General features: G+C 29.2%; 1 protein-coding gene across 2 annotated transcripts in view; it reads right to left on the bottom strand.

The window, feature by feature from the left end:
• The window catches only part of LOC129960181 (cadherin EGF LAG seven-pass G-type receptor 1-like), a 152,116-nt gene that overhangs the window by 26,269 nt on the left and 99,128 nt on the right, over positions 1-26,719 (bottom strand). For both annotated transcript variants that reach the window (XM_056073389.1, XM_056073390.1), the window contains 6 exons: positions 26,110-26,547; positions 17,633-17,767; positions 7,888-8,087; positions 2,040-2,177; positions 1,851-1,951; positions 1,192-1,438 (listed from right to left, as the gene is read on the bottom strand). In XM_056073389.1, coding sequence (XP_055929364.1) covers positions 1,192-1,438; positions 1,851-1,951; positions 2,040-2,177; positions 7,888-8,087; positions 17,633-17,767; positions 26,110-26,547 — 1,259 coding nt within the window. The remainder of the gene's footprint in view (positions 1-1,191; positions 1,439-1,850; positions 1,952-2,039; positions 2,178-7,887; positions 8,088-17,632; positions 17,768-26,109; positions 26,548-26,719) is intronic.

Raw genomic sequence — 26,719 nt, 5'->3', positions numbered from 1 at the left:
GTTTATCTAATAGGGAATTCAAAAATGATGAGACAAATTTTAAAAAATTGCAGTAAACCTTTAAACTAGATGTTTATCTAAGTTCACAGAAGCAGAAAACTTGTCATTGTGAAGCATGTTTCTGCATTACAAATACAATATTGTCTCAGAAATTACATATAACTAAACATATTTTTTGTAAATGCTCAAAAGCTATTTGTCCGAGATTCTTATCTCATAGCTGTACATATGCGACATCGATTCCTCTTCAGATGCAAGCGAAGTGTTAAAATATAAAGCTTTTAAGATACGTACACAAAAAGATTAATAATTTTATGACCAAAAATGCTAGAACAAAAAAATACATATTTTGTTGTGAAGTACAAATTCCTAAAATCTATACCATCAGTTTAAAAAAAGATATCTGACAGGATTCGAATGTCTTAGAAACATTTTATTTTACCCTACTTTTGATAATCATTGCTGATTTAGCAATATAAATAGGGAGACGGTGAATACTTAAATTCATTCATCCACGAGTTTCATTTCTACTCTTACAAAATCAAAATAACGATGGTCTAATGGCCTAGTACAAATTATAATTAAGTAGTTGACTTTTCTAACCTGCAATTTCGAAAATTCTGTTTCATTATATAATGCGATTTTATTTGTCAATAAATATAACCACGAGGAAATTACTAGATAATCTCAATTAAGATATCCATTAGGTTGTAAAGGTGCTTTTTTCTGAAAAATCATTTTTATTTCATGATTTAAAAATAAAACCCGAAGTTTAAAAATACTGCTTTTCAATCTACAATCTATGTGAAATAGAGCTGTAGATACAACAGTTTCAATAATACACAGCACATAATAATGAAACTTTAAAAAATGATATTTTAAACCGGAAATGAATGATTTGCTATTTTTACAGTGTATTTGAGATGTTTATATTAACTCTTTGTCTACCCAACCACAGTTTGCTTATTTCAGACAATTCTTTTTAAAAACTTTAGAAGTAAGATTTTTTCAAGTGTATGTAGCGCGTGTACATTTTTAATTGCATTTTCAGAAAAAGAAATATTTCACTATTGGTTCTTCAGATTGGTTATTTTCTTCAAAATCTCACAACTGAAAAAAGAATTAATTGTGAAAAAAGAGTGAATAAATTTGACAGCATTTTAAAAAGTCCTGTTTCATAAGTTACATTACCGGTACTTTTTGTCTTTCTGGAGGACGACTTGAAGTTACCGTCGTCTCTGGTGTGGTGATCACAGGCTGATATTCTTGATCTTTAGGTACTGTGAACTTAAGATGTGGAATGTCAGTTTCAGTTTCATTTTCAATAGTTGGACTCCAGTCCATAGCCTGAACACGAACATTTGGTGTTATAACACTAAGTGATTCACCTGTCTTAAGGACAGCATTTGAAGCATAATCATCTACTATCTGCAACAAACTAAAACAAAAAAATTATTATTAAAAAATGTAAGAAATAATTCAAGAATTAGGATAAAAATATGTGAATTTTACATTCATATTTTTATTATTACAGTGGAATGACCCTAGAAGTAAAAAATTACCAAATGAGTTATAAAACGCATAGAAAACATTATAGGGACAAATTATTCTAATTTTTTTTTGTTCATTTGAGTGAAATTTCTGATGAGTAAAATATAATAGGGAGTGTCATTGAGTAACAAAATCTGGTCAGAAATTGATAATAGTAAAATTGCTCCATTACAGTATGATAAAGAATGAATATTTTATCCCCATATGATTTATCATGTGATAAATAATCATACGATTGAAAAGAAATTTGTCTCTTAATTTAAATTCTTAATATGAATTTAAATATTCAAAAGACTTACTTCTTAGTAAGTTCTGAAAAGGTATAATTTTCATCTTGTTCTACAATGTTATCATTAAAATCCAATATATTGCTGATAACATTCAGCATTCCTTCTGCTATCTGAAACGTAAATACCCACGTTAACTGTAAACCCGCAAAATAAATAAAAACTAAATATTATTACTGATTTCTTGAACGGATTCATTACCTTTTCATCTTGAACTGCGAAATTCGAAATAGTCTCAATACCTTGAGCTGCAGCTTCTAAGGTTTCTCGATTCAAAGAATCTGGGTTTTTCGTTATGGTATAGAGTTCATCAGCTAATTCATCTGCAACTATTATACCCTAAAAATTAAAGAGAGAATTAAAAACATTTAGTTTCAAGATGAATTGACATTTTGTATCTTCAATTGAAATGAATATGTTCTGATAACTTTTAAAACGCGTATCCACCATTCAATTAATGTTAGGTCAGAGGCATGATATATTACAAATTAAAAATGAAGCTTAACGGCAACGTTCTTACATATAAACATGAAAAAGAAATCGAAAATTTTATTTCTAGTAATAATGAAAACGGTTGTTTGAGTGTGCATCTATTAGATTTCTACAGGGCTGACAGTTGCCCTGGATCACCCGACTGACCACAATTAAATTTTCGAAGGTGTCCAAGGGTTTAGTTTTCAACCGATATTAGTCACTCAGGAATGGTATTTCTAAAAATTATACTAGACTTTTAAAAGAATAATAATAAATCAGAATTTTTTTAAACTTTTTGCCTACAGCTTCCAAACTTGTTAACGCCTGAAAATAATTAACAACTCGTTAATAATTACCATTTAAATAACGCTTTTATTTTTGTGCAATTTTTTCACTGATTATGACAAATTGTTTAAATTTCACTATATTTTGTGGCAAGTATCTACAGATTTACAATTTAAAATTAATCTGCATGAATATTCGAAAGAAATTAACATTGTTTTAAGTGTTGCCTGAAAATTTTAACGACATGCCTTTTACTGTAAAGTTCAGGGTGGAAAATGCTTTTATTGACTCTAAAAATTTTTCCACAGAATTATAGATTTTTGGTTTCGTTTCTTTACAATAACGCATTACAGAATGAAAAACATACTTTTATATACATTGGCTTTACAATTAAAAATAGATTTGAGTTATTTTTCTTAAAAAGGTGAAACTGATTTCAGTTTTTAACGTTTTATTGTTTATGTTTGCATCAAATATTACTTCATTTGACCTTCATAGTAATTGTAGCTCAATTTTTAAATCGTAGGATATCATCATCTGCCTCCGGATTAACTTCAAAGAATATATAGTTGCATATTTTTCATTTTAATGTTTTTATTTAAAAGACTTTTTCCTTTTTTTATATAAATGTTTACAAATGCATGTTTCTGAAATAAAATGAAATTGCATATGTAGTATTTAGACAATATTATTGCAAAAACAAATTTATAAAAATAGCATTTATAATATTATAACATTTCAAAAACAGCATGAAAGTCATTTTTGCTGTCGAATTTTGGCATGGCATTTTGTAATTCCGTTTGGTATTTTTATAAAGCCTTCTCTTTCTGATTTTGTGTACAATGTAGCTGAATCTTCTATCTGAGTCTTCATTGTCCTTTCAAATGCTTGCATGTGAAACGACAGGTGTAATATAAGCTGGTCTTTTGTTTTCGATCTGACAAGCATTTTAATATCTTTACCAAGTATGGATTTCAATACTGACCATATTTATTCTCCTCCCAATGAATGAAGTTCAGTGTAAAATGATGCATCGATATTTAAAGTAGGAAGTTGAAATAAACGGAGTCTTTTTTTCTTAATGCTGCGGGTTTCCAAATAGCTAGTCCATGGATTTGCTTGCTGTTCAAGGTCTGTGAGCACTGATCAATAATTTTTCAGGGTGTGCGAAAAAAAACTTTTTTCGAATTACTAGATCTATTTTAACTTTAAGCTCTGTGGGCAAGAACGATTTATTTACTGAATCCTGAGGATATGTGACTGTTGAAACCGCTGAGACTATTTTATGCAAATATGTTTGATCTGTGATTAGGTCTTGAAGAGAAAACTGAGTTGCTGGAGTTGTTACTTTGAAAAGAATAAACGGGTCTTTTTTCACATATTTATGAACTTTTGCAGATACTCTTTAAATATATATTGTTTCAACATATTGATGGAGTACATCTGATCTTAAGTTCCAAAAACGTAATTTGTTTCTCTGCGATAGGCAAATGATTCACTGTAATGGTTTACATAATTTTTTTTTCAAGTAAATGTAAGATACTTCCATATTTACCATCGTTAACATTTTCACACCCAACCGCCAATAAAGACTCTGTATATATTTCTGATTCTAGCAAGTAATCTGTGATCGCTTGTTCTATGTATTGGGATCCACCAGATGCTTGTGGAATATAACCTTTCGACACTGTCTTCGTTGTCAATGAAATATGCTCTTCGATAATTCTCTGTCTGTACTTTTTTTTCGTTCCTTCTTTGATATAAATAATCTTTCAGTTAGCAAAGCAGTTATTTGTGGGGCTTTCAACTGCTTTATGACTAATTTTCATATTGCTTTTCTTTCACGGCGAAACTTATTTTCATCAACAATTTTTGAAGTAGAAGAAAGAAGAATTGTTGAAACTACAGCTGCTCCAGCCCTATCCAATACTAAGTTTCTATTACAATTCTTGAAAGTAAAGGGTAGTCTATTGCAATACTTGCAGTAGTAAGTTTATCGACAGGTGCTGTTGAAGGTTTTAGACTCTAGCTAGTTTAATGCATCGTTATTATCCGAATTCCCTCCTGATTGACTAGATTCAGGTGAAATCAACAGCAATAGATTAAATTTCGGTATACTTCCCTTTTCAGGCACAAACCACAATTCTTCCCATCTTATTTTCCTTTCAAAGCATTTTTTTATTTTATTCATTGTAACAATATCCACTGGAACTAATATAAGCATTCTTCCAGTGATTCGTTGGTCAATTAAGAAGCCTTTTTCTCTAGCAGACACTTTCTTTGTCTCTAAAACAATTGTAGTAATCTATGTTTTCACATTTGTAGGCTGAAATGTCATACCATACTTTACTGATACTACGGAACTCTTTGGTGTTTTAGGATAAGATTCTAAAATGTTTTTTCACTTCAGATATTATCAATTCAACATCGCTTTCAAACATTTGTGTTGAACAGTCGACATTGAAGCGTTTGAACCATATATCTTCAACTTTTGGCACGATGAATCTTCATGTTCCTTATACGTAGGCTCTTCATTAGTTTCGTTGTCGCATTTTATGTTATGCCGGTACCACTCATAATATTTGATTACATCCTCGTAGACTGGCAACACATTGCACATGATATTATTTAAATTATCAAACAATGAACATCTCCATGTATAACGAATGTGATATATGATTAAAATGATCAAAACAAACATCAAAAGAAGTATCACAGTCGAAACTATGCTGAAGATGTGGGTGTTGTTCATGTAACGGCTAAAGCGCATGTCTAGCTGGATACTTCTCAAATAACCAAGCCACGTACAGTGGATATTGCTGTTTCATACGACTCATTTGAATTATTGACGCATTCTTGCAATCATGACGAATTTCTGGTTTTTATTCGGCATTTTAGCAGGAAATTACTTCGATAGTAAAAATTTCAGATCTAGAGGCAGAAATATAATATATAATATAATAATAGAATTATGTGTATTGTGTAGGCTATTATAATAATATTTCATTCATATTTTGAGATTATTTAGAACCCTTTTTAGCGCTATGCACTTTAAATGAAATCTGAAAAAAATTTCATCCCACTCTATTATGTATACAAATATTCGATAGCTATTATAGAAAAAATTTAATTTTTTGATAAGGTCGGAAGATTGTAAATATGATAATACTCATGTTTTTTATTAATATAGTTCTTCAAAATATTATTAGTCACAAGTAAATAATTATTGCACTAATTTATTTTTTTATAGCTGTCATAAAGTGGGAATTGTGAAGACCATCAAAATGAAATAAAAACAAATTAAATAACCTTCAGAAGATGAGTAAAAGTTCATTGATTGTCTGTTATTACCAGATGAAGACAGGTGATGGAAAATTATAGAACAGATGCCAAAATTATATGTTATAGAAGATCCCCTGCCATTAAGATTTTGAAATATAAATTGAAAATAATAAAAATTTCCTTTTTTTTATTTTGATTCTTTTTAATACCCTCACAAGACATAATACTGAAAATCAGATAAGATCAATTGTGATCAAAGCAATGTGTATGATAAAATTGAAATTACTACTTCTAAACAAAATTAAGAATCCAGGTTCATTAAATTATTACTGTTATTCTTTATTGCTCATTTTAAAAGCGAAATGAAAAAAAAAAAAAAAAACAGTACTATTGGTAAACAGATTGATCAACAAAGGCTAGTTAAATAGCATAATTTAAGATGGCTTATACGTAGAACTCTAGACATGGAGATGGAAGAGGGCGGTCTCATTCTTTTTTGGATTGATTCTTTTATGAAAAGTACTTTTCATAATATTTTGCATCTTCTAAAAACTATATATAATTCCACTTCATTTTATTTTAAATACAAAAACCATACTGATTGATAGTTTTATCTGATAGTTCAAAGATTATCTTATGTTCTTAGAATTTCTTTTCAACCTTATTTTTATCGAAATTTGAGAATAATGAGAAACTAAGATATTTAAAATCCATATTTTACAGCCTTTTTCTTTTATTGATAAACTTAATTTCAATCATGTAATGATCGGCGTTTTCATGTGCAAAATAAGAATAAAGTTTGAAAAAGCTCGTGTTGAAAATTTATAACTATCTTCTTTGATTTCAGTGCTTTAAAGGATAATTGCTATTGGAATAAAAGGAATTCATATAATTAGTAGATCAATCAAAGATTCGATTCAGTAATATTTATAAACTCAGCATTATAGGAGCTAAGTACTGTTGGCTAAGAAGAGATTGACATAATAAATTCCTTGAGCAAATGATTTCATTTGTGCTTGATGAAATCCATTTTAACCGTACATGCGGGGAAAAAAACATTTGTCCATGTTACTATTGAAAATATTTCTTATAACAATAAAAATTGTAACAAATTTTTGAAATTGTTTTAAATCATGAGCGAAATAGAATTTAAAAAAAAAAACCTATGAAATCTTTCAAGAAATACCTATAAAACTGCTGGTAATGGAATGAAATAGAAATAAAAACACCAAACTAAAAAATACTTTAAATTTTTTTGAAAAAATTAAGATATTTTATTTTATAAATTTCCATTTTTAATAGATTTTGGATTGTATATTATTACTATTAAAATGTCTGTGTTTGATTTTTGCTCAAGTAACTTGAAGTATAATACATTTTATCATTGTCTAAAATAATACCTACTTTATGTATTAATTTTTATATGACACACGGAATTCACTCAATCAATTTAAAATTGTTTTTGGGAATAATGGATGTAAATTCACAGTTGTGTATCTTCAATGTTTTGTCTTTTATTTTTAAAAGGTAACTGTTGTTTTTATATATTAATTTTCATTTGAAATTGTTCTCGTGAATATCTAACTTAAAATAAATGAAATAGCAATAATAACTGTTTTAAACAACGTTCAATTTTCAAATTTTATCAACTTAATTGGATTCTTGCTACATGGTTGACAGCTGAAAGCTACTAGTGTATGAATAAAGGAATTTCGAATGCAGATTATATATTGAGTTCTAAATATACATTTTTAAAGAGAATATTTGGATAATAAACTTGAAGTATTTGCACATGCTTCAAACTGTAGTATGTCTTATAAAATGAAATTATTTTCTTCATATTCGTTAATGTGAAATAATCAAAATGAAACTGAGGGAAACAGAAGAATTTCAGTCCTTATGTCTATTGGAACATCAACGAAGTCTTTAAACAGAATGTACCATTAAGCAATAAGAAAATATTTGGAATTAAAAAAATTATTATCTTTTAATAAGAATTTTAACTAACCTTTCCTTTACATTCAGAGGCATTCACCGGTCCCCAAATTGCCGACACATTGGTAAGAATACATGACCTGAAAGCAGAAGCTTCTGGTAAAGAATTAGCAGATCCAAATGGACAAGGTACAGTCACTTCAGTGCTATGATTCGTAGCATTCCAGTAAAACATCCCTTTCTCAGTATCTGTTCTGTCAGCAGAGCATTGTACTGAAAATAGTTTGAATATTTTATAGACTTATCTTCAAAATTACTCAGTAGTTTTACGATTTAGTTTTATAAATAGCCAATAAAATTTTGCATTAACATATGACATTGATAGTAGATTACACTCTTTGTTAAAAAGCTGAAGGTAATGCATATATTAAGAACTAAAAGCAGAAATGAATTTTACATGACGCCCTAGGGTGTTATAGTAACTGAATATTAAATGATCACGCCGACATTTCATTCATTTTGAAGAATAATGTTTTATTCATTTATAGCTTATTTAGGAAGCTTCGAATCACTTACATGCCTTCAAGCTTCACTTTCAATTCACCATCAATTCATGCTTAACCCTTATCGTGGTAAGATTGCTTTTTTGAAGAAAATCAAAAAAAAAAAAAAATGTATATAGGTAGCTTATTTTATATTTTATATATTTATTTTATATTTTTATATTTTATATATATTTTTATTTTATATTTTTATATTTTATATATATTTTTATTTTATAGTGGTAGTATATTTTTATAAAGTTGTATGTATGGTATACTATACAAAATGAACATAAGGGTTAGTTGAAATTTCAACATTTATTGATGGAAAGTCGCTTGTTTACAAAAACAAACCTCAATAAGTAAACTTAAAACAGTTCACTTGTGGAAAATATCAACATTATATTTGTTTAATTAAATCAACATTAGTTCAATATCGAATTGGCAGATATTGAACTTCACAAGCAAACTCACAAACATTGCTATTATTTTCTTCCACTTTACGCTGAATTTTATTGATGAAAGGGTATAAATAAAGCCTAAATTCTATTTTCTTTTTAGCTATGTAATTTCAAAATTCTGTATGATATACAAGGTGATTATAAAATATACTGTTGACATGACTGGACATAACAGGTGTAGGGTCCTGTTAGGCATAATCCAAGGCATAAATCTAAGACTGGTTTCTCCTCCCACTGGTGTGGTGTGGAGAGGGGGGGGGATGCCAGCTCATGTGTCGTCCTTGTCATCTGACCGTAGTTGAAAATTACGAGATCCTTCCCAAAATAGCCGTAGTGTTGATTTAAAACGGGACGTTAATATTACTAAACTAAGACTGGTTTCGCTCCTTGTTCCACTGTCTCTACGCCACATGGAATTTAAATTAATTGATAGATTGACAAGTAAATTTTGAAAAAATAAAATGTTAATTCTGTATAGTCAGAAGAAATGCATATTTGTACAATTTCAAACCTCTATGTCATCAAAAAGGGAGTGAAAATTTCATTACAAAGAAAGACATTCCAGTTATTATATCCATTGAGAATTTCATTATAAAGTATATTAAAAAAAAGAAATAAGTAATGTATAATAAGTGTGTGATTTATAAAAATAAATAATTTCCTGATTTAAATCAAAATTATTTTTATTATTATATAAATGACTCTGTAAAAAAGAATTAAATCATCATTTCTGACTATCAGAATTACTTTAAAAGAAAAAAACACAATTATTTTGATATTTAATAAAAATTGTTTCGAAATTCACCTGAATTGAATTTTTATACGTCATTATGTCTATGAAATTAAAAAGAAAAATCTGATTTCTCTTCTAAATATTTGAAAAATTTTCCTTTGTTTTAGGTTAATTTTATCATGAACATCCCATGATAATTTATATCTGTATATATTTGCAGAGCTATTTTAGAACTATTAAAACAAATCATGTTTTTGTATGCATATAATGCAAAAAAAAAAAAGCAATATACTGAAAATTGCAGAACTTTTTTTGACTAATTTGAAGCTGACACCAAAACTCAATTTAAACAACGAATTTTAAACTAAAATGTCATTGATCCATTCTTAACATTTAACAGTTTTAATAAATATTTCAAAATGAACAAATAAGCTCAGAAATTTAAAAATACAAAATAATAATTGTTGATAAATTTTAATAATTTTATAATAATAATTTCTAAAAAAAATTGAATTTTTTTATTGCATACATAAATAATAATCAAGTGCGGCTGAAAAAAATTAAGAACCTAAACGTTATTTACTCTTGATCGATGTGGGCCAAAAGACGGCTGTATGTAACAAATGAAAACTCGGAATATTTAAAAATTGCAATTTGTAGCTTTGAAAAGAGGACTTTAAACAAATTCGTCTTATACAAAAGATATTCTATTAATAAGAAATTCAAACAATCGAATAAAAATTCAAATTGTCCACGAATTAGAATTATAAACGTTCAAATTATCCAAATTACACCATAAAAATAATGATTTAACTCATTTTTAAAAGTCGGTTTATAGAAGTCACTGTACACGTATGTCAAAAAAAAAAAATCTTTTTCAACTTCAAATCACTTTCTATATCGAAACGGGTTTTTCAAGATTGCTGTCCTAATATTAGTAAAAGTTCGAAATATTTGCCAAATAAGAATTTATAGTTTTCTGCCTCCCCCAGACAAAAGTCTATTAGGATACGTTTACTTCGAACCCCTTGTTCACAAATGTTGCAAACTGAAATCATCATCCAATTACAGGATTGGCGGATTGACCAGTTTGTCGGCTTACCGACGACGAGTGGGTCTTCTTTAAGCTCCGTTCCGACGACCTGTTGTCTTTACGGATATGGTCGTAAATCTGCCAACAGCCCCATTGTAGGACCACCTCCGTCTGTAGCCGTCGGTCGGGAGCTTCAAGAAAATTGTAGGTAAAATGAACAGACATCAAAGAACCCCGGAAAATTCCAACATAGGCAAAAGATGTGCCTTTATTAAGCCGCGTTCCAACGACATGTGGCCTTCACGGATATGGTCGCAAATCTTCCAATTGGCCCATTGTTGGACCAACCCCTCCTATGGATGCGATCCGGAGTTCCCCGCAACTTGTCTGTAAACTGAACAGGCATCAAAGATCCCCAGAAACTAGAAGAGAGGGGATAGTGTGCTCGTCTGGAGACAAGCAGAGGTCGTTGGAACGGAGCTGTATACATACGACAGTACCCCTACTGCATTTTACCCCAGGATGTTTGTGTTAGAAATAGAAAGGGAAGAATTTGCCCATGTAAAGAATTTCTAGAATTTCCTTTTCTCAAACAAATATACAAAATTGTACAAATCTTATATTACGAACACACAACCTCATCTGTGCAAGACCGGGCTGCTGAGACTTTCGGTGTGACTGGAAGGAAATAGTGCCCCTATGCAGGAAGCTGCTGTCTTTGTGAGAGGTAACTAAACAACGTGTTTGCTTTCTTTCTCCCTTTCTGCATTTTATTTTATCTTATCTTTATTTATTTATGTATTGGAAGCTATATTTCTGCATAAAACTAATCGTTGTAAAAAATAGACCGCAGATTATCAAGTGAATTTAAAAACAGGAAAAAAATCTTAGAATTAATGAATGAAGAATAAACTGATACATATTCGAATAAGTTCGAGTACATTTCTGTAGCACTCTGGTTTCGAACCCCTTTTGGAAGCTATTAGTCCACTGAGCTAAAAGCTGGTTCTGATTGTTGATTCCTTGAAAAAAGTGGAGGTTTGTCATTTAAAATTTCAAAATTCTGTCTCTGTAGCCATCACTATGCGTGGTGAATTATTATTTTTCTCATCATTTTTGTTATCCTCTTTGTAAGAGAAGCAATCAAAAACTTCGTTTAAAATTTTATTACATTCTCTCGGACGATGTGCTCGTCAAAGAGTTAGTTATATACCAACAATCCAAATTTTAATAAATAATCCGTATATCTATTTACGTAAATTAATTTGATAATTAATCATAAAAACAATAACAAAGGCACAAGTAACTAGAAAGTGAATATTAAAATAAAAACTAATATAACATAGAACCTTTCGATGGCATCGAACTCAATATTAATACGTTGGAATGACAAAAATAATTTTTTTCTCCTGAGCTTTTAGATTGGGCATTTCGTCTAAAAGCTTTGAAAACATTTAAAAAAAAATATTTCATAAATATAATTTCAAGAGATGAATTCAAAAAAGTCATGAGACATTTTTAGATTATCTGATTCTTTAATCAGCAGTTATCAGAGCCGGCATTTATCCAATATAAACCCGCTTTAGAGTGGCACAAAGAATGTCAAATGAATATCGATTTAATCTTAGAACTGTATTCTCGCGTGTTTTTGCGAGCAAAACAGTGATGTTTAGTGTTTTTCTTTGCTTTCTTAAATGTAAACAGCTTGTCAAGATTTCTTTACTGTAAGAAAGAAAAAAAAATCTGCAATAGACCAGAGTTGAATTAGTAAAGTTTATCGCTACCTCTTTTAGGGATAAAGGTGTTGAAAAGACAATTATTCGTAAGTCCTATATGAAGGATTGATCATTTTTGTCGGAAGTGTGATTTAAAATAATGAGCATATACAAAGTAAGTCTATAAAACCATGGCAGCTTTTTTTTTTGTTTAGTAATTGTAAACATCTAACTTCAGAACCTTGCATGAAGCGCCTAGATATACAAATGCAAATTTGTTTTTAACTAAAAACATCTCATCTAAAATAAATCCTTATAAGTTTTTCTTTCAGATAATTTAAAGAAATTACATTTACATATTCAGAATAAAAAAATCTATCTGAAAAATTAATAATAGCAGTAAAAAAGAGATATCAGTTTCAATGGGGTGTCTACTGTCACATTATTTTGGATACTGATTTTGCATTTTCAAATCCAAGGCAACTTTTTAGTATTATTTTGAACATGTTTTTGATTCTTAAAATGAAACACATTATTACTTAAATTCTTCCAGAATGAAAATCAGTAAAATATACATAAAACAACTTCGAGAGATACAAAGATAATTTTTTGCAGATAATTCTTTTAGTCTAGCAACTTCCACAGAATACATATTTCGAAATTTTTTAATGAAAATTTTATATTAATGTGATATAAAGGATTATATTTGCCATATAATAGAAAAACAAATATTAACTCAGTGAGAATGAGTTTGCTCAATTTTTAGAATTGAACATTAATGGTAATTATGTTATAACTAACATTTATTAAAGTTAATTAAATAAATTTAATAAATTCAAAAGCGTTTTACCTTTTTGTTTGCTGTATTTTCTAATTTTAATTGTTCCTACGGATGAATTTCTTTCCTCTACTTTTGCGATAAAAATTTTATGCTATTTTTCGATCCAGAAAGATATTTGACAAGCAACAAAGTTCTATGAATTATACAGGATATTGAAACAAGTTAATTGAGATTCTGAATTATTACACCTTTAAAATATGTGAAACTAAGCACATGTTAATAACACATGTGTAACACATGTTAATAATTAAATTATTCACACTATAAATTGTTTTAGAAAGTTTAAGAACTGTCACAATTATACGTTGCTTGACATGCACAAAAATTTTCTCTGAATTTTTTTTTCTTTCTTTTTTTTAAAAATAATACCTGGTATATTGTATACTTCATATCTGGGTTTCATAAATATTATATATTTAGGAAATATATAATTAGTCCGTAAAAACCCTCTTTAAACAAGAAAGATAATTAAGAATCGTAAATAAATTTTAAACTCTCTGCAACATCTTTTTATCTTTCTTTGCCGTTTTTCGACGGTAGAAAAATATATCTAGCTCCAACTTTCTTTCTATTATAAGAAGTTTCAGCATTTCTGTTATGAAATCTTGATAATTATGTTCAAGAATATTGAAACTGAACAATGAAGCAACTACATAAAATCTTAATTTCTCTACTACGCCATTTACTAGCTGGTTAGTTTAAGAAATTTGCAGTTTGATGTCTTCGGGTTACAAAATCCACAAAAAAGCGGCGTGAGGTAGGCTAACCCAACCAGATTTATAGCCGACGAATACAGTTGTTGCAACATAGAATTCACTAAATTCCAATTGGAAAATAATACCAAACTTTTACTGAGGTTAAAGAAAGCGGATTCGGAAAAGGTAGCATGTCTTGTTTCAATCCAATGAAAAGGTATGACGTCAAAATAAATCTGGGTTATATATGGAATTTATTTTTTGATGACGTCAATTAATTCATTATTTTTACAGTGGAATTTGATCAACTTCAATGATTTTAGTATAATTCGTCGATATTCGAATTTTTCTGATCCTTTGAAATTCCTATTAACGTGATGTTAAAACAATGTATGCATTTCTTTTTCTTTTGCTTTGTTCTGAGTCAAAACTAACAGCTGTAATTTTATATATTCATATATTTCCGAACTGTCCGTTATTTAAGAATAAATAACTTTTCAGGCCCTCAATTCAAGTAGATCTTCAGTACTCCACAATGCATCAAATAAAAAAGCATTAAAATGCTTACCAGCCTTTGAAATTGTTTCGAAGTTTTCCGTAAGTTCATTAAATTAACTATTTTAACCATAAATATTATTACTTTAATAAAATTACATGCTATTTCTTTGTTAATACGTATTATTTATTCAAGATTAACATTAAAAATATACCTTCCTTGCCATCCTTACTTCAAATGTAGTTTCCTTTGGTGTACTTATTTCGAAATAAAGTTCCTTAATTTTTGGATTTATTAAAAGTTGTTGTCGTCCTCTCTGTTTCAAATGAACCGAGACTGCTTTTTACTTCTGTTGCATTAATTATTTGCTAATAAAAACATAATTTGATTGAATATATCTAAAAAGGTTCTGCAAACACTTGCATATATGAAATAAGCCAATTGATATTCACGGTAAAATAAAATAAAAAGATTTTTCAGATCCATAGTTGAGGCATAAGAATATTTTTCCTCCTGAAGGACTTGGACATAATAATAAATTGAAATTCTGGAATTTCTATACATTAAAAATTGGAACAATTGAATTTCGAATTAGTTTTTCTGAACATGAAAATGATTGATGTTTGTCACTTATTACAACTTTCACTGTTGAAAAATACCATTTTACCCTTTCCTATAGAATAATTAAAATAATGAGAAAAGAAATGAATTAAAATCTATTTTTTACCAATTTAATGAAATTACGCTTTTAAAAACTATTCTTATAAGATTTATTTTATATTATACAGACTTTCGTGTGAGTTGGCTGGGAACGGAGGCTCCTCCATTGCTATTATTTTTATCTTATAATTTGCCATTTTCCTTAAACAGTATCGGTATTAGTCCGTTATTAGATACTATCTGCAAGCTATTAGATACTGATTTTAAATGAATTGTTTTTATTAATATTTCTAGAATAGAATTACGATTCATTGACGAAAGTTAACTTTTTCAAACAGCTATTATTTATTTTGGGTGTTTAATTACAGAATACTACTTTTTAAGTTGATAATTCCCATTTAATAATATATTTAGGAAAACATAAGCTAATGCTTTTGTATGAATCTATAATACTCAAATTAAGAATTCTTAAATTTTTAAGGTGAAGAAATACTTCACTGGCTGAAAAATATTTCAAAGTTCAACACGAAATATTTGTTTCAATTTCGGAGGCTTTTCCTTATCAGAGGCGATTAGTACATTCTTGCCATTTCAAAAAAAAAAAAAAAAAATCAATTTTCAGTACTAATAATTTCAGTGTGTTATATTTCATTTCTGGAAAAAGTCAAATCGTACTCTGATTATACAGATTTTACTTTTACATAAAATATTCTTACGAATTTTGCAATCAATGGTAATACTCAGAGGCGACGTTAGTAGGGGACAAGGGAGAAATTGTCCTCAATCAAGAACAGTTTGCCTCCTCCCACTGGCGACAAAATGAGAGTTCCGTTGGCAAATGCCTTAACCGGTTAACGGTTGCGGAGAACTGGGCTTTAACGGTTATGATAATTTAAAAAGTCATCTTAAAGTTAATATAGTATAAACAATTGAAATATCCGTTTAAGTAGGCAAAATGACTACATTTGGCAAAATAGTTGTCAAGATAACAAGTCAATATGATGTCGTATATAAATAAATATCGCATTTTGCCGATTCTTTTTTAGACTGTCGCTTAAGAAATCAATGTGACGGATATCGACGATATTAAATCCGCAGAGTATCAGACATCTGATTCAAATGTCGTTCATTCGGCTTATAATGTGCATACGTTTTAGCAAAATAACCGAGGAAGGGGCAAGTTAATAAGATGTCGCATTTTTGTTAACTGTTCTTTTTATCTTTGGGCTCATATCATCATGATTCATGAAAAAAAATTCATCCACTATTTTGATCACCTGTCGATGGAATTGTTAGGAAAACTGAAGCATTTGTATAATACATGAATAGGTTTTGTTTTCTCCAATTACGAATTCACTGAAATGTTTATTCATTCAAATGTTACTTCCCCGGTAGAGAATTTGCAGGTTCTTCTTATCTATTATGCTTATTTCTACCTGATAATTCTCTTACTAAAATCTAGTTAATGATCCAAGTAAATTTAATAAAACATAGATAATTCATGTCGACATTGTTTTGAAATATGCATGCTGAGAATAGTTGCTTTGCTGTAGCCAAATTAAGTGAATTCACTATAAATCACTGGGTTAAGCAAATAATGTAACTGTACATTAGGTCTTTTTCAAAAGTAAAATATCTGTTTTTTGCAATCTAATTTATTAGGCTGCAGTTATTTCACTGATGCAGTTTTGCAAATATCTGTGCTGTATTAACTTTCTAAAAGAGCTTTTCCAAGTATATGCTAAACATGTTAAATAAATTAGTACCTAAATTTTTTAGATTCTATATTCAATCTTATTCCTATGCAATCGTAGTATGCATTTATTTTCCTTCCTCAATATTACTTTCAATCACTCTTCTTGACAAAATCTATGTAAGTGCAAGTGCATCTAAATTTTGAGTACCAACAATAACGTATGTTGAATACCATTTTCCTTTCTTTCTGAATTAGAAGGAGTTTATAAAAATAAACATAAGATTATCTTTTTCATCTTTGCTTCTGATTATACAGTGTCTTCTGCATTAATTATTTTCTGATATTTATAAACTGCAGAAATATTGTTCACTTCCAAGAAAATTAACTAATCAAGAAAACAACCCAAAAGCAATTTCGGCATTTCGAAAACACTTAGACATAAGGTTTAACTAAACATCCATATACATAACGGCAGTTTTTAAAATAGACAGAAGTTGAAACCTGTTTAACATTCAAAAGTTGGAACAAAAAAATTCTTTTATTAAACGATATTTAGTCTTCCTATTAAAGGAGAAAATCCTAATTTGATAATTCAGCAATGAATTAAAAATAAACACAGAATTATTAAAAATAAACACAGCAATGTATTAAAAATAAACACACGAATAAAATGGTGCTTAGGATGCAAGGAAAATGGTGCTTAGGATGCAAGGCTCAATACGGAAGGGCGCACGAAGTCCCCAAGAATGAAACGTTTCCACTCTGTCTGTGCGGCGGAGCAAAACGTCATGCTCCAACGAACAGGGAACTACTTTAACTACTTCATTTCGACCAGTCCACTTGTTACTGAAATTGCTTTCGCTACCGCGTGTAATATATAATCTCCTTAATTTTCAAGCATAAAATTACAAAATAAATTTAAAACTAAATATTAGCTAAGACTCACCAGATTTCTCACACAGATGTCCAGTAAAGCCATCAGGGCAAAGACAGGAAAAATTTCCTTTCTGGTTGACGCAAGTAGAAGAATTTAAACAAGGATTCGATTCACATTCGTCAGTATCGGTTTCGCAAAATGCACCTAAAAACATTGGCTATTAATAAGCTGATTGCAAAATTTATTGCATTGCTGATTGATATGCAAAAGACAATAGCAAAACTTATTTCACAGATTTAATATTTTTCTTTAATTATTTTTTACATTTTAATCTTGTATCAAAACATCAATATATAATATACAAAACTCAATTATATACAAAAGAAATCATCAGAATTTTTTTTTTATTTACGCTTTAAATTACCATTTTTATGTTGGATATCAAATGAAAATTCTTCGGATTGCTTATTAAATTTAAAAATTTCTCTAACTGTTTTTGACAGAAATAGAAGTTTCAAAGAATTTTGAAAACATTATAAAATACTTAACGTTTTTGGATTTCCAAACTGAAATACTCCTGTAAAGTTTCATGAGGCAGAATTAATTTTTCCCTACTAACATGTTTTGTTAGTAGAGAAAAACAATTCAGTTGTCAATTCAAATGAATTGTACTAACAATTCAGTTGTCGATTCAAAGTGAGAAATTCCAAAGTTCGGTTTACGGACACCTGGATAATTAAACATTTAGCTATATATCACTCGTGAATTTAAAAGTTATTCATGAATTTTAGACATACAAATTTTTGGACAATAAAAAGCCCAATACTTTTTATGTATACCTATTTTCCAAATAAACATGGTTTATTTAAATCGCAAGACAAATTTAATATTTACAAAACCTTAAGTTTATTCCAAATGAAACCATGTTAAAAACTAATACAGTACACTGCTGAATATCCGGTTCGAGACTATCCGGTTTCTGTACTGTCCGGTCTAGTTTTTCAGAAACTAAAAACTAAGTTTTGACTCTTAACTTAGAGTTACTTTTTCATATCTATGTATCATTTATCAGTAAAAAAAATAAAATCAGTTTGGGTCAATTTTCCTAAGAATTAGGCCTACGATTTACGTTAATGTTTTGTTTACGTTTCCTGCTTTTAAGTTAGGTATTACAGAATTTAGGTTAAAATGCGAATAGTTTTTATCCTTTAACTTACTTTTTATCTTAAAAATTCTTGAAACATGCAGTACAATATATAAATATATATAAATTATCAGTACAGAGCCTTCTATTTTAACTCGACACGTTACCAGCAACTGTTTCTATGATTCAATGATTCGCTGCCGCGTTCACATTCTTCGTGGTTGTAGATAAATGGAGTGCTTAGTACTCAGTAAGAAGTGAGAAAATACATATAATAATAGTGAATTTTGATATAAAAACTTTGTGTTCTGGTATTGGTGAGCAAAGAAATGAGTTCTATGAACTCCAGCCTATCCGGCTTTATTGTTATCCGGCCAACCCTTCCGCCGCATTAGGCTGGATACTTTAGAAGTGTACTAAATAACGTTCATGCAGTGCTGTTTCTTCCTAACTTCATGCTTCATGAAATGACTTTCAAAACTGATAAAAAATTAATTCTGTTTTTTTTTCATAGGTGTCATTAATTTCTTTTATCAATAATTGCATGCAAATTTTCCAGAATTTCCAAACGTGTCCCATAAATTCAGGAGCTCTAATCTCACAAATTTTCTCTAAGATCCGATGTGTATTACATTTCAGTGAGTTATGTCAAGTGGTTTCTTTAATCACATGACAAAAGTAAAAGTCTTCTAATAGCGTAGAACAAGGGTGTTAACCCTCGGCAAGCACTGATTGTTTTTGCGGCCCTGCAAACATAACAAAATTTTTCATAACAGCTTTGTAACTTATTTTAAAACTCTAATTATATATAATTAGTAATAATGAACCATTCTACACTGAGGACAAGTTACTAGTTGTGTTATATCCACAACGAATTTTGAATCCATTTCAACGGTTCAATTCTAGCGAAAGTCAGGAGGATAGAATTTTTAGCAGAAGATTTAATTTTAATGTAGAAGCAATTAAATTTAACGTAGAAGCAATAAAAAAATCGTAGCCTGATTTTTTTCTTTTTGGTGTGCTTTCAAGTATGTGCAGTTTACCGTCAGAATATGATTAGTGCAGATTCTTTACAGACTTAACTATAAAGATTTCACAGTTGATAAGATTACTGATCGTTGAATATAGGACAACAGACTTAAAATTAAAAGAAGAAAAGAAAGTCTAGACAGTTTCTAATGCCTATACTTAAAAAGTAAGGAAATTCGAAGAAAATTGTCAAAATCGGAAGAATAGAGACGAGATATTTATGACACTGGAATCACGATGACTCTCCTAAGAAGAAAGGTTTAAAATCCAAATTCATAATGTTCCATTTTTTTTCAAGAATTGTAGAAGAAAATATTTTTCCTCTGCCAGTTATGAAAAGGTCAAAAGTTTAATATCGTATATATTATCCGAAAATGAATAACTTATAATAACAAAATAGGAGACCGAAAAGGTCACTCAATTGAGAAATATACTTCAAAATAAAGGATCCACAAAATAATTACTTCTACACTGAGAGCTTAAGTTTAAACTGTTTTTGCGAAAAGTTTGAGACCTTAAAGTTTTTGATTGATTCAGCAGCTGCCACTTACATGTATAATCGTGTAATTAATTTTTAAATTTGAAGCCGACTAGTCCAACCGAAGTACTAATTGAAGAATGATTCTTCTGCTGAAGACGTATGTTAACTTTACTATTATGGACATTAAAGGTGGAGTAGAAATTTAAGGAATGTATTATCTGTAACAAAGATGAGACGGACCTTAGTATCTGGTGCCCGAAAAATTGTTGGTAATCTTATTGAACAGGTTCATGATAAAATGATTGTTTGGCGACATTCTGATTTCTCACCAAAATAATAGTTCAACTATGCCAATTTTTTAATATTGAGTCTATGGAGAAATTTCAGTTTTGGTTTGAGTCAAAAGTAAACATTGACGCTATAGGACGACTTTTGGAAGTCCCATAGGACTTATTTAAAGATTAATAAGATCAAAAAACACTAAAAATGGATTTAATTCTTACTAATTTTTTAAAAAAAGGCCAGTTACATATTGTTTTTATTTGATTCAGAGAGATTTTAAGTGATGAAAAAGTCTTATAATTGTATTTTCCAGCTTTCTTCTTGAATTGCATCAATGGAGAGTGTTCTTATTACAGTCTATGAAGATTTTAATGGATCTTTACTTGCTAATAACTTTTGAAATAGTAGACGAATTTTCAAAATATTTTCACCATCGTACGAGAAATAATTCTTCTTTTATAGTAATGTACATTTTTTTGAAGATGGAGTAAAGTTTTACAGGATTTCGAAAGCTTCGGATAAGAGCGATAGAAAGCGTTGTTTAACGTTAAACAGTCAGGTTCACCATTTTTTTAAAAAAAAAGACATTTTTATTGAAAAGAAACATCAAGAAATTTTTGCTACTTAATGAAATATATATATGAATCTCGAAAAAAGAAGGAAAATGCAGTTGGCTCGTGCATCGCATGATTAATCCGCTTGCACGAGCATGCAGCTTCAACTGCGACATCATCTTGATGAAAGCAGGATCACCACAATTGTATACAAGTAGTGAATAGCTTTTTACTGTTAAAGGAGTATAACTATATAGTATTCATAATTTTGCAATTAATTATAATTCTATATTTGAGAAATTTATTGTTAAAGATATTGTATCAGTTTAAAATTAAAATAATGTACATCAAAGATTTATCATGTACATTTTTCTGTGCAAGAATGATTCTGTAAAAAAGTATTGGAAAATTTAAGTTTGATGTTGTAATAGTTATAAAATAACTAAATCCACTATATCATCTTTAAATAAAAATTATAAATATCTTAGAAATGCTAAATGGGGTTTAAAAATAGTCAATTATGAGTTATGGATATCCGACCTTTGACGGGAAGAAATAAAGATTTTCTGTCTTTCATAGAGGATATTCTCCAAAATTATGTATGCATATGCAGTAAAAAGTGAAGATCAAGTTTTTGAGCATTTCAAAAGGCAGCCACTGTAGAAGGGAAATTATATTCTAAGCTTAAGTGAGTGGGAGAACCGATAATGGCTTTGGATATTGTCACAAGGAATTTGAAAAATTCTTAGATAATTAGGGATTGAAAGGACAAGTATTTACACGTCCATGCGAAACTATAATGTTGGAAAATCAAACAGAACTGCTGTGGATCGTATATGAGCTACATTCCAAGATAGCAGTTTATTACCAAAATTTTGGGTAGAAGTCCTTAACCCTTTACACATATTAAAGATAGATGCAAGCATGAGTTAGAAAATCATCTAACTTCACTCGAAATATGATCAGGTTTCAAAATATTCGAATCTTTACTTTAGAAATATGTACGTGGACTAAAGTGGAACTGATTTGGTATACAGATTTAACATCTAAAGTGTAAATATCTATCGAATTTGTGATGAAATCAGTCAAGGGGTTGAATTTCTGTTGGTGTGTACTCTCACAAACATAATTCAAAAGCAATAACTTAAATAAATATGAAATTTGTTATGCGAGTTTGTGACTACAATTGTAATCCTGCGTCGAATTTCGGTTATATATTTTGGAAATAATGTATTCAAAACACAAATTCGATTTTCAGGTTGTTAGCGAGAAAGGTTGGGGGAAACTTCCCCCACTGTTTTCTTTTAAAGCAAAGAATGGCAAGAATAGTGAAGAAAATCTTAGTTCCGATGAGATTATGAATAACTATCTAAAATTTCCAAAGAGTAAATAAAGATCAAGAAAAATAATGGAGCATTGTCATGAAAAAAGAAATAAAATCGGCAGGTTTAGAACTTAGTAGACCCATCTAATAAAACGATAACTGGACCTCAAAATATTAAGTATGAGAGAAATAATAACCAAAAAATTGCAAACCATTTTTTGTTGCGCGAGTATTTAAGCAGAAAGCCGGAATTGATAAGGGGAATATTTTCTGTAATTGTAAAGTTTTCAATTGTGAGCTTATTGTTTATTTTATTAGTATTGTTATTAAATTGCTATCTCGATGCGAAATCATCATATTTATATGGCAAGTAAAATGACTAAATGTATCTTAGACAGCTACCAGGATACCTCATAAAAGGACAAAAAAAAGTTAATTGCATTGGCATTCAGTAACTTGAAGTAGTTGGCAATGGAACAGTGAATTTGGTCACATCTTTAGAAATAAATCATCTTGGTCATATTGTGTGTATAAGAATGAAAAATATTGTTTTGGTAATTGATGCAGATGATATTGTAGCATCTGGAATAAATAAATGATATAAAAATGCGACAGCTTAGATGAAAGATAAATAAACCAAACTTGCTCCGAAATATTTGTTAGGATTAAATTTTGACATAAATGATAATTCCTTGAATTGAAAATATGTATAATGTTAAAATTCGGAAAGTTTCCGAAATCTAAAGGGGAATGATGAAATTGTTTCCAAGCTGCTCTTTTTTGCTGATAGGAAGAGACCCCTAAATTTAATGTCTCTTTTCTCGAACAGTTATACATTCGCAAATTGTAGTTGATACAACGAAACAAATTTCTTACATTATGTGAAAGCGCAAAATAAACAATTTATTATTCTTGAATAATTAACTTAATTTTCAACTGAAAAAATGTCTATACTGTGACAACCAATTCATTTTTCTAAAAATAACTAAACATATAGACGTGAGACCCAACTTCGTTAGAAAATTAATTAAGAAAAATTTAATTATGTTTCATAAAATCGAAGAAATATTCGATATTTTAACGGAACTTTTACTGCTCAAAAATGTAAGGCTATTGTAAAATTTATATTTACTATTTCATAATTTAATTGGCCCGACAGTAGGGCCATACGTTGGTTATCTATGGTCACATATGTCCATCCGGCCTAAGGCGGATTATTTGTTTTTCATTTTTCCATGACATCTAATCTTCAAGGAGATATGCCATCTAATGAACTGTATATAAGGCTGGTTTCAGTTTCTGTTGTGAATATTAATGATTAGAATGATAACGTTATGTTATATGACCTTTTTTTTTTCCTTATCAAGTTTTTTGCAAGCATTTTTTTATGAATAACATTTTCTGGTTGCGCAATTCTGCTATTCCAACAAATTAGAAAGAAGAAATTTATCAATTTTAACCCTTTAAAAGGCCATTTTTTTCTAGTCATATTATGTTAAAATATTTTAGGCTTAAAATTAGAATAAGAAAAGGGATTCATTTAACTTATTAGATAAATTTAATTTGATTAATTAATTAATTTGGATAATTAATAATTAAGTAACAAATCAAGACACATCATTTTGTGTAAGATAAAGAACTGAAGCATCTAAGTTTGTCTTTCTAAAAAAATTTGTTGGAACTTATGCCATCCAACATAAATTGATACAAATATTGATAAATTTGGTGGGAAGCATACTTCCCACGGCCCTAGAAAGGGTTAAATAACAAAAAAAAATTAAGATACTGGTTTGTTTTCTGGTCCAATAAAGTTATAAAATTTACTCCTCATGGTTGATATAACAAAACTCCCAACTCGTTTAAATTTAAAATTGCAAGAAAAGGATCGAACCGTTGTGAAAATGCGTTATAAAATCAAAGCATTCAAATGTAAACTAATTCTTTTGGATAAAAAAAATGAAGAAATGACGATTGAACATATTTTCTGACATGTAACTTAAACAAGCTATATAGAAAAAAAAATTAAGATATTTACATTTAGAGGAAATTGCATCGTATTAAGAATAAGCAGAAAAATTTGAAAAGAATTTTATACAAGATTTGAAGATTCTAAACTCTTGGAAGAAAAGTTTTTTTCATTATTGTTTTTTTTTAATTTTTACCTTAAATATAGAATTAGTACTTAACAACATGCGAATTGAAATAATAGAGATCCAGTACTGTTCAGATTTGAAGATAAAATTGACTGGATATAGGGTACCTGACTTTTAAAAATGTTTATAAGAATACATGAAAATACACAAAAATTGGCTCTTCAAATTATTACCATGTTCGAATGTCTATATTGATGCGAAAAGTTATTTTTACTTGAAATAGAAGAACACAAGTCGACTATAGAAGAACGCAAGTCGACTATCAGATAAAAGAATACTGGCGTTCATCTTGTTACAATTTTGAAAGAAACTCTTGCAAAGCAGGATTAAGAAAGGTGATAGCAGAAAAGAGATGCCAAATGTCGGAAAGGAAACATTTTTTCTTAAACATTAACATTCTTTGTTTTCAAAATAACCCTACGTTTACATAAAAATTCTCTTTTCCGCCACATTTCGTTTATGTGACAAATGCATTCGGGTCTATTTTTTTTTTTTTAATGCAGCAAGATGAAAAATGAATATTAAACTTTATCTCTTAATGGATATATATTTTCAAGAGATCAGACTTAATTCTCTCTTGGGTAAATAAATCCTATTTTTACATGGGTTATCATAGAAAGATTTTTACATAAGATTTAAAATTTTAATCATGCAAAAGTCGGGTTGAAAAGAGTAAACAACTCTTTGATTCTCACGTGAGATTGCTTATCAGAATTCGGTATCTCGCACTGTACATAATAAAAGATCACATTTAAAATAAAACCCCTCTGAGAATTCCATAATGCATTGAAGTAATGATTCAGTAGTTACTGAATTAAGACAAACATGTGACATCAATGCTTGGATGATTGTATTGGTTTGATTTAGTTCTGCAAATTCACGCTTTAAAAGCAGTAGAAGAGTTATTTTTAATAGACGATAGATGTTATTATTTTAAGAAAAATGGTTTGAAAATCATTTTAACTTCGCAGGAAAGATTTGTACGAATTTATCACTCTTGCATCGAGTATCTGCCAATTGTGCCGAGCAAGAAGAAAAGAAAGTCATCCTATCTGTCCAAAATTCCATGCATGTCTATGCCTACAGATTTTAGAAAATTTTTAGATTTTAATTAAAACAGATAAAAAAAACAGATTAAACAGATTTTAGATTAATTTTTTATCTTTGCAATGAATATTCTGAATTTCACAAAACATTTTCACTTTGCATTCGCAGTTTTTCTAAAATGCGGAATCAAATTTCAGCTTACACATTTCTTAAATAAAATAATTTTCTTTATAAATTTAAATTTCTTCACTCATGAAGCTAAGAGATGAAATATCGCATCTTTTTTAGTAAAAACTAAAAACTTTGGCTTTAAATTGATTATAAAATTTGTAAAAGTTCACAAACATTTTGAAAAATATCTTGAACGGAACGCCTTACTTGCTGTTAAAACACTTTGCTGTAAAAGGAAGAATTTATTTACTTTAATATAAAAAAAATCATTCAGAAATTTAAAGAATTGACAGTATTGTTTTGGTCGAAAATGTAAGATTTCTTTTCTTTCGATAAAGAAATAGACTGCAACACCTCTTACCTGTAAATCCAGTGGGGCAAGAACACATAAATGTTGTTTCATTTATGATGTTGCATGTTCCACCATTCGAGCATGGATCAGAGAAGCAAAGGTCTCGATATTTGCACTTTCTGCCATAGAATCCTTCTGCGCATATACAAATGTACGTGTTGTTTGTTGTCATTTCACAAGTTGCGCCATTTTCACAAGGATTTCTTCTATGCAAACAAGGATTGTAAGATCCGCAGTTTGGACCACTGTAGTCTTCGGCACAAATGCACACATATTCATTGTGAGTGGTATTGAGACATTTTCCATTGTTGCTACAAGGATTATGGGAACAAGGATCAAAGTACTCACATGATGTGCCGTAGAAACCTACAGGACAATCGCACTCGTACCAGGGTTCGGACTGGAGCGAAATGCAGACTCCTGGTTCACAAGTCACCTTATTGCACCCTATTATTAAAAAAAAGAATTCCTAAAATTTAAATAAGACAAATCATAATTGATGTTTTCTATAAAAAAAAATAATTCTGTTGTCTTAAATATTTTCAAGTTGAAGAAAATGCAAACACATTTTTTAAAAAAATTATGTGGATAAACCTCTAGGGCAAATTAATCTCTCATG

This window comes from Argiope bruennichi, chromosome X2 (genome assembly GCF_947563725.1).
Source record: "Argiope bruennichi chromosome X2, qqArgBrue1.1, whole genome shotgun sequence".
In the NCBI taxonomy this organism is placed as follows: domain Eukaryota; kingdom Metazoa; phylum Arthropoda; class Arachnida; order Araneae; family Araneidae; genus Argiope; species Argiope bruennichi.
This window is presented reverse-complemented; position numbering and strand designations above follow the sequence as displayed.